Source organism: Leptodactylus fuscus, chromosome 5 (assembly GCF_031893055.1).
Source record: "Leptodactylus fuscus isolate aLepFus1 chromosome 5, aLepFus1.hap2, whole genome shotgun sequence".
Classification (NCBI taxonomy): Eukaryota; Metazoa; Chordata; class Amphibia; order Anura; family Leptodactylidae; genus Leptodactylus; species Leptodactylus fuscus.
Genome location: NC_134269.1, coordinates 16,253,792 through 16,267,513, shown reverse-complemented (window position 1 = coordinate 16,267,513; position 13,722 = coordinate 16,253,792). Strand labels below are relative to the sequence as shown.

The 13,722-nt window shown below is 39.8% G+C and overlaps 1 protein-coding gene across 1 annotated transcript; it reads right to left on the bottom strand.

The window, feature by feature from the left end:
• Positions 1–2,529: 2,529 nt before the first annotated feature.
• On the bottom strand, positions 2,530–12,855 carry LOC142202398 (phospholipid phosphatase 3-like). Its single transcript, XM_075272493.1, has 6 exons — positions 12,645–12,855; positions 10,465–10,622; positions 8,898–9,172; positions 6,945–7,002; positions 4,998–5,174; positions 2,530–3,044 (listed from the first exon to the last, which is right to left on the bottom strand). The coding sequence occupies exons 1-6, from the start codon at positions 12,802–12,804 to the stop codon at positions 2,949–2,951; spliced, it is 924 nt and encodes a 307-aa protein (XP_075128594.1). The 5' UTR covers positions 12,805–12,855; the 3' UTR covers positions 2,530–2,948.
• Between the last annotated feature and the right edge of the window lie 867 nt (positions 12,856–13,722).

Below are 13,722 nucleotides of genomic sequence, written 5' to 3'. Positions count from 1 at the left end.
AGTCATACTTGTAACGTTTCTCCAGTTGAAGGTACAATGGACGGTAAAATACTTTTACAGAAGATCTATCCTGGTAGAACATCTGATCTTTATATAACATTATATTTCACAAGTCACTTGCTCCTGATCTATTGGAGCACCATATGTATATAATACAAAAGGAATTATGTCATACCAAGGTGTCTTTAGCTTAACATACACTCACCGGCCACTTTATTAGGTATACCTGTCCAACTGCTCGTTAACACTTAATTTCTAATCAGCCAATCACATGGCGGCAACTCAGTGCATTTAGGCATGTAGACATGGTCAAGACAATCTCCTGCAGTTCAAACCGAGCATCAGTATGGGGAAGAAAGGTGATTTGAGTGCCTTTGAACGTGGCATGGTTGTTGGTGCCAGAAGGGCTGGTCTGAGTATTTCAGAAACTGCTGATCTACTGGGATTTTCACGCACAACCATCTCTAGGGTTTACAGAGAATGGTCCGAAAAAGAAAAAACATCCAGTGAGCGGCAGTTCTGTGGGCGGAAATGCGTTGTTGATGCCAGAGGTCAGAGGAGAATGGCCAGACTGGTTCGAGCTGATAGAAAGGCAACAGTGACTCAAATAGCCACCCGTTACAACCAAGGTAGCCAGAAGAGCATCTCTGAACGCACAGTACGTCGAACTTTGAGGCAGATGGGCTACAGCAGCAGAAGACCACACCGGGTGCCACTCCTTTCAGCTAAGAACAGGAAACTGAGGCTACAATTTGCACAAGCTCATCGAAATTGGACAATTGAAGATTGGAAAAACGTTGCCTGGTCTGATGAGTCTCGATTTCTGCTGCGACATTCGGATGGTAGGGTCAGAATTTGGCGTCAACAACATGAAAGCATGGATCCATCCTGCCTTGTATCAACGGTTCAGGCTGGTGGTGGTGGTGTCATGGTGTGGGGAATATTTTCTTGGCACTCTTTGGGCCCCTTGGTACCAATTGAGCATCGTTGCAACGCCAAAGCCTACCTGAGTATTGTTGCTGACCATGTCCATCCCTTTATGACCACAATGTACCCAACATGTGATGGCTACTTTCAGCAGGATAATGCAATGCCATGTCATAAAGCTGGAATCATCTCAGACTGGTTTCTTGAACATGACAATGAGTTCACTGTACTCCAATGGCCTCCACAGTCACCAGATCTCAATCCAATAGAGCATCTTTGGGATGTGGTGGAACGGGAGATTCGCATCATGGATGTGCAGCCGACAAATCTGCGGCAACTGTGTGATGCCATCATGTCAATATGGACCAAAATCTCTGAGGAATGCTTCCAGCACCTTGTTGAATCTATGCCACGAAGAATTGAGGCAGTTCTGAAGGCAAAAGGGGGTCCAACCCGTTACTAGCATGGTGTACCTAATAAAGTGGCCGGTGAGTGTAGACTGTACAATAACATTCTGTCCTTCAAGATCAACCTTCATTTTTGGAATTTTCTCTCATGACAGAGGACACTAGCTACTGATCTTCTGGAGTACATTCTGGAAAAGACCAAACATTCCTCCAAAAGAGTATCTATGCTTTAAGATTCATTTGGATCTCACCTCATCTTTTGGAGCTCAATATACTTATAAGGTGTCTTTAGTTTTACACAGAATTTACAAAAAAAAATTTGTTCTGGTAGATCAGCTTCCCTTTTTGGAAGTCTTTTTTATGGCACTACGCACTAGCTGCTGAGCTTTTAGTGTATAATGTGTCAAAATACACAAATATGAGGTTTATTAAGTTTTTACTCATAAAAGGATCTGTCACAGGAGATCACTCTCTTATCATGTGAAGATCCCTTAAGTGAATCAAGTCACTTGCTTCTTATCTTTTGGATCTGGATTTTTGGGGGACACAATATTTAAGGTATTAGGTCATACTTCTACAGTGTCTCTTTTCAAAAGTACAATTAACAGCAACATTGTTTTGTATTGAAAGACTCACTTCTCTTTTTGTAGTAGTCTCTCCCAGAACATGGGGCACTAGCTCCTGATCTTTCAGAATGCAATATGAACATAACCAAAATACTATGTCATATTAAGGCAAACTTAGTAAGGTAGCTATTTTACCAATAAGAGGGTCTGTCATAAGAGACCAGATTCTCTTTATATGGAAATCTTGTCCATGACAAAAGTCACTTGCTTCTGATCTTTTGAACAGCAACTTGTAAGATATCATGTTATACGTCCAAGCTGTTTCTAGTGTAACATAGAATGTCTAATAACAATTATTCTGTCCTTAGGGATAATCTTTCCATTTTGGAAGTGTCTCCCATGACACAGGGCACTAGCTACTGACCTTCTGGAGTATAACATAGATAAGACATGTTGTAAAACCACTAAAGAACAACCTCTCCTATTAGTAACTTGCTCTATTATGAGATACTGATCTTCTGGCTATGGTCCAATATGGTCTACATGTCTACCAGAATTTAGTATGGTCACCTTTACCAGAAACAGAAATTCTAGAATTCTACATAAAGAAAAGTTGTTTTTCATGATATTTTCTCTCTCACGTGACACACCTACTGCTTTGATACATTCAACAGTCCAGCAAAAAAGTGCAGAATCCAGAATATATTCTGGAGTGACTCTGTAGTTCAACATTTCACCTCCAAGATGAGGATCAGAGGGCAGCATGATGGGGCGATGGCAGATTTTCTAGATTTATCTGTCATTCCATTATTCCAGAATATTTCATAATTCGGCATCTTCATGTTGATTTCCATCTTTCCATAGACATCTGAAGTTCCTCGGTCACCTTCTTACTGATACCCCAGACATTAGATTCCACAGATCCCACAGTTTTATAGGATTACGGTCACAGTCCAGGACTGTGGAGTCTTATCCGTTACACATCCCACAGGGACGTCTCTCTCTGTCACTTGCTTTGTCTCTTTTTATCCAGCGTTTATCCTTGTAACTAACAATTCGTGAATGTCTCTGGGCTGTCGGGTCGTGGAGGGATGGAAATCGATGGGAACTTTTTTGGCCGAAACAAGTCAGAAATGTAGAAAGCCTGGAAGGAAAGAGAAAATAATGAGATTATTCTAAAGCTTAGAGCCGATCTTGAGATTTCTGGATCTTAGAATCATTTTCCAGCCAATCCCGATCATGAAATTTGCTCAATCAACGATCGGAATCCGATTTTTCCCAATCTCGATCACTCTGCATAATTTCTGTCTTAGTTGTTATGCTCCTCCCCCTCACACCCGACCCCAGACATGACAGTGTCTTAGATTTTTCCTGGAGTGACCCTTTAGATAGGAATAAACTAATATATAAGTCAGTGTGATCTCGCGGTCATGCTGGAGCAGAGGGCCGGTGCTTGGCAGTCATTGTCCTTTGTGTAAAGTGAGGCAGGATACACAGACGTTTCCTATGGATCCCCCTCCCCCACACTGGCAGTGGCCACAACAGACCCACAGGGAACAGACGGATATTTACTTATTCTTCATTTATATACAGTAAGACTTCCTATTCCCACTCTCCCAAAAATACTCTGGACAAAGGGACCGGGCGGGGGACATTGTAATTATAACCTTGTTTACATTTCACTTGCTCTAAATTTGTATCTGAGATTCATGTTATTATATTCATTCTAGAACATCAACATATTCCATATTAATGTCTATTATCTATCTATCTATCTATCTATCTATCTATCTATCTATCTATCTCTCTCCTATCTATCTATCTATCTATCTATCTCCTATCTATCTATCTATCTATCTCCTATCTATCTATCTATCTATCTATCTATCTATCTATCTATCTATCTATCTATCTATCTATCTATCTCTCTCTCTCTCTCTCTCTCCTATCTATCTATCTATCTATCTATCTATCTATCTATCTATCTATCTTCTATCTATCTATCTATCTATCTATCTATCTATCTCCTATCTATCTATCTATCTATCTATCTATCTATCTATCTCCTATCTATCATTTATCTATCTATCTCCTATCTATCTATCTATCTATCTATCTCCTATCCATCTATCTATCTATCTATCTCCTATCTATCTATCTATCTATCTATCTATCTATCTATCTATCTCCTATCTATCTATCTATCTATCTCCTATCTATCTATCATCTATCTATCTATCTATCTATCTTTTATCTATCTATCTATCTATCTATCTATCTATCTATCTATCATTTATCTATCTATCTATCTATCTATCTATCTATCATTTATCTATCTATCTATCTATCTATCTATCTATCATTTATCTATCTATCTATCTATCTATCTATCATTTATCTATCTATCTATCTATCTATCTATCTATCTATCTATCATCTATCTATCTATCTATCTATCTATCATTTATCTATCTATCTATCTATCTATCTATCTATCTATCATTTATCTATCTATCTATCTATCTATCTATCATTTATCTATCTATCTATCTATCTATCTATCTATCTATCTCCTATCTATCTCCTATCTATCTATCTATCTATCTATCTATCTATCTATCTATCTTCTCCTGTTCAGTATTTTTCATAAGTATTTTGATGCCAAAAATCAAGAATAGATCCTACACACAGGGGACATATAATGTAATATAATATAAGGGTTATACCCCCTGTTCTTCTTGTGTCCTTGTTTAGCTTTACAATTCTGATGTAAACTACTGAACACCTCTGCTGTGTGTGAACTTAGCCTTACCATTCTTGACCCTTGGCTGCCTTCAGCTTAGTTTGGCCTTGATCCGGTGGCCTCAGTAATCTGACTCTGATTGCCAGGAATGTGCTGTAATTACATGTCAGGCTGTAGATCCAGTGCACAGCCCGGAGCAGACTGGCATTGTGCAGACTATAGCTCAGCCTGAACTTGTAGTCATATTATTCTGGACATACACTTAGGTGGAGATCCCCCTTAATATCTGACATCACAACTTCATGTAATACTGTAGTATCTATGACCATACTGCCATCCATCGTATATACTTACCACCCAGTAAGCGACCAGCGCCCCCTGCAGGAATCCAATAGCTACATCAGATGGATGGTGTCTGTAGTCAGATATCCGTGTGAATCCGGTATACAAGGCCACAAGAATCAAGACAAACTGAACAAGAGGACGCAAGAGCCGAGCCCCTCGCCAGGTGAACCGCACCTGCAAGTAAAACTGGAAAGAGAAAGGGAGTGTGTCAGTGGTTTAACCCTTATTCTGCTGCCAAGGACATATACTGTGCAAATATCAGCTGATCGTGGGGGTGCTGGGTGTCAGACCCCTGCAGATCTGATAAGATAGGTCCGGAAAAAAAAACAAAAAAAAAATGAGAATTGTGTAATACTTCATCTTGCCTGCAGGGGCACTGTTGGGAAACTGAACAGTTACTTGTGGATTCTCTTAACAGATTACAACTGATCGCTAGAGATCGGAGAGAAATTCTGTGATCAGTTGATACCTGAGAGACTGAAGAGAGGGGATGTATAGTGTGCACAGTGTCACGATGACTCCTATATACTATGTATGTACACAACAGAGGTCAACATGAAGAAAGTCTCTTGCACAATCCTTCTTGTGAATTCCTTGTCCCTGGCTGGTCACTTATTGAGTAGTCACTGTCCTGGTCGCCCCCATGTCTGGTGTCCCATGGTTTATATTGGAAATTTCACAAATATATTGCTTAGTCATGTGAGGAGCTGCCAGGGAGGTCACAAGAAGGAAGTCAATGTTAAGATTTCTTCAATTTTTTTATCTATATTTTTACTGAGAATTGGAGCCGTCCAGTCTGAGGATTGTATCACATGAGGAGGAATAATAGAAATCTCGTGATACAGAGGAGAGGACATAGTGTCGGAGGACGTAGGAGACAACAGGGCTCATATACTGGAGACTACCATCCTCATCTCTCATAGCAGTCATGGGAGTCTCATGTATAACTTACTGGGACTAACTTTTCAGTTAGGGGGCGCAATAACATTAGCCACTATATATACTAATAACATGGAGAGATAGATAGATAGATAGATAGATAGATAGATAGATAGATAGATAGATAGATAGGAGATAGATAGATAGATAGATAGATAGATAGATAGATAGATAGATAGATAAGAGATAGATAGATAGATAGATAGATAGATAGATAGGAGATAGATAGATAGGAGATAGATAGATAGATGATAGATAGATAGATAGATAGATAGATAGATAGATAGATAGATAGGAGATAGATAGATAGATAGATAGATAGATAGATAGATAGATAGATAGGAGATAGATAGATAGATAGATAGATAGATAGATAGATAATAGATAGATAGGAGATAGATAGATAGATAGATAGATAGATAGATGATAGATAGATAGATAGATAGATAGATAGATAGATAGATAGATAGGAGATAGATAGATAGATAGATAGATAGATAATAGATAGATAGATAGATAGATAGATAATAGATAGATAGGAGATAGATAGATAGATAGATAGATAGATAGATAGATAGATAGATAATAGATAGATAGGAGATAGATAGATAGATAGATAGATAGATAGATAGATAATAGATAGATAGGAGATAGATAGATAGATAGATAGATAGATAGATAGATAGATGATAGATGGATAGATAGATAGATAGATAGATAGATAGATAGATAGATAGATAGATACGTCTCTACACTCTCCCTATAGCACATACATTGTACACTGATGGTTCTCTCTCACTTGTGGTTGTCATAAAGTTTATTGCCAGACTGATACATCACGAAATATAAAGCCGCACACACACACACACTCCGCCTCCTCATATATAGCAGGATTGTGTAATCTCATGACATACTTCATATCACACTTCCTCCTGCATGTAACCACCAGCACACCATGAGGCAGACTGAGCCTATAGACTCCATATATACATATATATGATATATATATATACTCACCGAGAGATACAGCATGGAGTACATCGCAAATGACGCGTGACCGGAATAGAAGGATTTCCTGAAATACAAGATACAGAACTATAAATAAGATTGTGACCACAATAGATAGACAGATAGATAGATAGATAGATAGATAGATAGATAGATAGATAGGAGATAGATAGATAGATAGATAGATAGATAGATAGATAGGAGATAGATAGATAGATAGATAGATAGGGGATAGATAGATAGATAGATAGATAGATAGATAGATAGATAGATAGGAGATAGATAGATAGATAGATAGATAGATAGAAAGAAAGATAGATAGATAGATAGATAGATAGATAGATAGATAGATAGAAAGAAAGATAGATAGATAGGAGATAGATAGATAGAAAGATAGATAGGAGATAGATAGATAGATAGATAGATAGATAGATAGGAGATAGATAGATAGATAGATAGATAGATAGATAGATAGAAGATAGATAGATAGATAGATAGATAGAAAGATAGATAGGAGATAGATAGAAAGATAGATAGGAGATAGATAGATAGATAGATAGATAGATAGATGATAGATAGATAGATAGATAGGAGATAGATAGATAGAAAGATAGATAGGAGATAGATAGATAGATAGATAGATAGATAGATAGATAGATAGGAGATAGATAGATAGATAGGAGATAGATAGATAGATAGATAGATAGATAGGAGATAGATAGATAGATAGATAGATAGATAGATGATCAGTAGTAATGTAACTATCACAGATCATTCCTATACACACGTCTGATACATACTGTCCCCTGACACCCCCTCCCCTCATACTCACACCCTTCCCCTCCACCATTACTCACCCCCCCCTCCTCCCCATATCCCATCCATCCCACATGTTACTGACACACAGAGGGGCAGGAAGCTGAGCTATTATTTCTTGGAATTATTTTCTAGTTTTCGCCTCCTCGCCTGACACAGCAAATTGGGGAATTTTACTTTTCTCCTCACTCATGGAAACATTTTTATTTCAAAAGGAAATGACATTCTGATAAGTTCTAAGGAATAGAAATGACGTTACGTTCTTATTAAGCGGAGGAATCTTGGGAGGAAATAATCAAGAATAACAACCTTATGGGCCGGTCATGGGGTTGGGCACCTGATTTCTATCTTACAGTTTCCAGATCAGCCGTGTTACTCTGTCACTGCACGAATGTCTACATAGTGGCAAAAATATTCCAAAAACTTCAAAAACTCTAGATTGGGACATTGACTAGAATTGATCAAGCTTGCCAATGATGATTTACGAACAACTGGTGGGAAATGGGACAGATACGGTGACTTTTGTAAAGACCTTTCCAGAATCCTTGAGCGCCTCTTAAGATGTGGTCAGTTGCTCATGATAATTGTCCCCCACTCCTTGTAAACCACCAAGGAGGGGTCGTTGCCTCTGGAGATGGTTTTGCCTACATAGAAGTCTTGTTTCCCGGAGTACAAACAGTCCTTATACCTTCTCTAGAACCCCCACCTTCCTTCCCTGTCTTATTCTGCCTTCATTTTGGTGAATGTCCTAAACAAAGACGTGTTTGTCTTCAAGAACATGATCATTATCATAGTGGTAATTGCTTCACGTAATAATAGATACCATATGGGAGGGTCAACAAACCCCCAAGACAATGGACTGGATCAATGCACGACCCAGGCCTGGCCAACGTCCTTATACCTCGTGACGTAGGCCTGGTTCACAAGACATCTGGTCCAACACCAAACTGTATGAGTTTTTGGACAATGTAACAAGTAAATCATTCGACAACTTGGATGACTCATATTGTAATTTTTTGAAAATTTTTGGACACAACCTCTCAAAATCCCCCACCTCTTCCACCCTGAACTCATAAATGCTTCAATGCTTATGAAAGAGGAAGCTCTTGGCCTCCGGGCTTTCGGCCAAAAACTCCTGTGTCTCACCTGGCTTCCGTCACCGCACTTGGGTTCCCCGTACACGTGTAGTCCTCGACATAGCCAGCGGCCGTACAGTTCAGTCCTTCTGGCTGGCACACAGCGAGGAAGTTTGGCCTCAGGCGACCTGCACTCAGCTTGGCTGCATTAGTCAGTGACTGCCCAAGAGCAGAACCAAACAAAAAGGGAAGCACCTGGCGGTAAATACTGGACAGGTAGCCTTCCCGGGGACAGGAATCTGTTCTCCTCTGTCTGCTGACCCGGTGACATTCTCCAAGTACGATCTAAAGGAGAGGAAAATGTTATGAGAGTCAGGGCCAACAGCTGCTGATAACAAGGGCCACGCACAGATGTAGCAGAGGTGAAGTGGTGAAGTGACTCACCGGGGACTTCACCGCTCTTGTTTAATGATTAAAGGGGAACTCCACTCCTACTCAATAAAAATGGACACCATTATATTTCTCAAAAGAGTTGTCCTCGAGCTACTCTAGTGTTCTAGAAGGCAAACGTACCCATTCATGGGATAACTCATGCCACGCTCCCATACCATTGGAGATTTGGACTTTAGGACTGGTGGTCTTTGTTGTGTGAGGGCTATAGTGAAAATTTTTGGTGTGAAGACAATGGTGAGAACTTTGTGGTGTGAAGACAATGGTGAGAACTTTGTGGTCTATGTGGTTTTTGCTCTATGGTGAGAATTTTGTGGTCATAGGTCTATGGTGAGAACTTTGTGGTCATAGGTCTATGGTGAGAACTTTGTGGTCTTAGGTCTATGGTTAGAACTTTGTGGTCTTATGTCTATGGTTAGAACTTTGTGGTCTTAGGTCTATGGTGAGAACTTTGTGGTCATAGGTCTATGGTGAGAACTTTGTGGTCATAGGTCTATGGTGAGAACTATGTGGTCATAGGTCTATGGTGAGAACTTTGTGGTCATAGGTCTATGGTGAGAACTTTGTGGTCATAGGTCTATGGTGAGAACTTTGGTGAGAACTTTGTGGTCTTAGGTCTATGGTTAGAACTTTGTGGTTTTAGGTCTATGATTAGAACTTTGTGGTCTTAGGTCTATGGTTAGAACTTTGTGGTTTTAGATCTATGGTTAGACCTTTGTGGTATGGTGAGGACATTATGGTGTAAGCATTATGAACATGACTTTATGGTGCGAGGACAGTGGTGAAAACCTTCTAGTGTGGGGACTGTGGTGATATCTTTATGGTGTGAAGACTATGGTGCCAACTTTATGCGTGAGGACTGTGACGAGGACTTTCGTTGGGTGAAGAATATAGTGGGGACTATAGTGTGAGGACTATGATAAAGACTTTATGGTGTGAGGACTGTGGATAGGATATTATGGTTTAAGGATTGTGGTTGAGGACTTTATAGTGTGAGGACTGGCGTAAAAACTATGTGGCACTGTATGTGGACGATGATAGTGGAGGGCTATGTAAAGTGAGGACTTATGAGGATTAACGGAGTTAGATATGAGAATAGTTCTAAGCATATCTTCTTTATTGATGTCTATTATTAATTTGTAACATAACAGCCCTCATTACAACATATAATATAAGATAATACATACCGTAACCCCAGTGATGAGGATACCCAAACTGATTAACATGGTGTCGCTCACAGTTTCGTCCCGGGTTGCTGGGAACTGTATGCTAACATCATCACAGAAAAACCCTCGATGGATCGGAGGGATCAGACCGAGCTCACAGATTAAGAAGGGGATGGAGACTGCGGAAAGAAAGACATAATGCACATTATAACTACCTACTATGAATAAACCCAAGATAGATAGATGGATGGATGGATGGATGGATGGATGGATGGATGGATGGATGGATGGGTAGGTAGGTAGATAGATAGATAGATAGATAGATAGATAGGAGATAGATAGATAGATAGATAGATAGATAGATAGGAGATAGATAGATAGATACAAGTTAACTACATATAATACAGAGACAGACAATACCAAGGCTACAGACTTCTATCCTAGCGAGCTACTTGTACACACTTGGGTATGTGCCGAGTCATACTGTATAACCTTTTACCCCTAAGTCACAATTCAATAAAATTCATGTGATCGTCTCGGAGGTTTTACATTCACCATTCATTCCTGTTCTTTACTAAGGGCCTGATAGTAAAACGTCTTCAGATGTTTGACAGTCTCGGTGAAGTCCAAGCTATAAAATACAGAGGTGAAATGCCCCAGTATGTCTACACCGACACTAGTGATACCACATATCCCGATGTAGCAGGGATAGGGTTGTCCATTCCACTACTATGTATTATCCATGGGACTGCTGGATTATCAGAGCATTTGTATTCATTTGTACTGGGCATACTGGGATCGTACTGGTTAAAGATACTCGAAACCACTTTGTCATCTCATCAGCAGATACTTTTGGGGACTTTGAAGTTCTAATTTTAGGTAAGGCTTCTGACATAGGTGATTAATGGATCAAAACCCCTTGCTCCGCAATACCCAAGAATAGGACATCCATACATCAACGTATCAGAGATAATATAAAGTATGTGGCTGGTTACATCCAAGAGATGTGTCCTATGGTCACCCCATGCATGTCATAAAGCTTGAGGTGGAGGCAACATCTGAGGTTGCCTTCACCCTCCTTCACAGTGGAGATCTCAATGACCACCTTTGGTTGGACCAACCAAAAGTTAACCAAGAGGATGGAGGCCAAAACACTCAACCAACACCAAAACCCTTCCATTTCTGGGAAAGGCTCAATATCACCTTCCATGAACCACCTACTTCCAAATGGTTTAATCTTGTCCAACTAGACACAGCCAATTGGCCAAGTGGACATCATCCTCTCTACCATTTGTATCTACCTGAATGATCTGGTCAATAGTCAATATTATATCCTTAAGGAACCATAACACGGACATGGGACAGTATTGAGAATATCATAATAAAAACAAAAATATCCTAATAAAGTTGGGGACGGGATTCGGCTTGGCCACATCTGTAAGTCTATGTTTCAGTAGAAACCACCATAGAACTTTCTGCTACATTTGATGGGCAGAAGTATTATATACAGTACCATGATCGTCACCATGACAGATCCCAATAGGCCCCATTATAAGCCAATAAGGTCCATTGGTGTCCACCATGTGACAGCTTGAATTCCAATTGTCCTATGAACTAAGCCTAAGACTGTCAATTCTAGAGTCAATGAACCTTTGGAATATTGAGAAAATCGACCAAAAAAGCAGGAAATACCCTTTGAAAATCTGAATTTAAAAAATAAAAAAATTACACAGAAAAAAAATTCGAAATTCAGAAATTTATTTTAAAAATTGACGTAAAAAATGCAAAGACCAGGAAGTTATAAAATATTCAAGAAGTTCCATTCAATGATCAAGAATGCATGAAAGAATGCGGAAAATATTTGATATCCAAGAATTTCTGAAAAAAATGTAGAAAAACTAATCCCAAGTTCAAAATGTCTAAATAATGTAGGAAATACAATTCGAAATTCAGAAATCTACTAGAAAATGCAAAAAAAATTATTTAAAATTCAGGAATTTATAAAAAAAATTCTAAAAAAAATAATCTAAACTTAAAGTATGAATGAAGATGGGATAAATACAATGTGAAGATCAGGAATTTATAAAAAAAAAAAAAATTTAGGTCAAGAAAACATCAAAAATTTCCCGGACTACAAAAGACAGGTGTTGTCCAGTTTATGGCACAATGACTGGTCCTTTCACCAGCGGGCACAAACTTACCCACACACAGGCACAGCAAGTCCAGGAAAACAAGTGACCTTTTAGATCCTTTGCTGACTTTGGTTTTGGGTTCCCGGTGGACACAGTGGCCCCCGACTGTCACTTTGAGGACTCTGGGGTCTGGGCACCAGTCCGGGGCTCCTCCAGGGGTGAGATGCATTGTGGCTAGGCTCGATATGAGATGCGTCGCGGTCTTGGCCTCCTGTGTGTTGGTTCCTCTAACCAGAGAGGTTTCTAAGTTTGTCAGTAGAGCGCAGAGACAGTTAAGAGAGCGAGAGGAAGAGAAGGAGGGGCTGGGAGGGGTGTATGGGGGGTGTGAGACAGACATTGGAAGGAAGGAGAGGAAGAGAGATAACTGTTTAGGAAAAGAGAATAATGTAGCTGTAATCTGAGCCCGGAGTGGTCCACACCCTGCAATCCATCTCTACGGGACCCTGCAATCTATAAGTGTCCATATGTTCTTGAGATTGGAGTTGAACTTAAGAATAGCTGGAGGAGCCAAGTGTTGACAGGCAGGGACGAGAGCGAGCAATGTTCACAGCTCTGCTGGTATGACTTCAACACAATTATTACTTTTCGACTCCTGGTGACCATAGGACTAGGCTTCCTCCAGCAGGTGGATGCAATAATACCAACACTGGTGCAAAAACGATCATGCAAAAATGATCTCCTTTGGGCCGTCCACACAAATGTATATATAGGATAACGGGGTATAAGTCACGCAAATGCCACTACTAGGTCTCCACTAGATCTCCATAGCACCATGAAGATACGGCCACTACTTAGGTAAAAAATCGCTGAAAAATTTGTCAAAAATTCCCTTGTGAGGTAGAGACTTCCTTCCCTTCCAGAATTGAGAAAATATTGTGGTCATGGACCATCCATGAGGGGATACCTGAGAAGAAGAAGAAGAGAAGAAACCTGAGAGGGAGAAGAGAAGATACCTGAGAGGAAGAAGAGAAGATATCTGAGAGGGAGAAGAGGGGATACCTGAGAGGAAGAAGAGGGGATACCTGAGAGGGAGAAGAGAAGAAATCTGAGAGGGAGAAGAGAAGATACCTGAGAGGAAGAAGAGAAG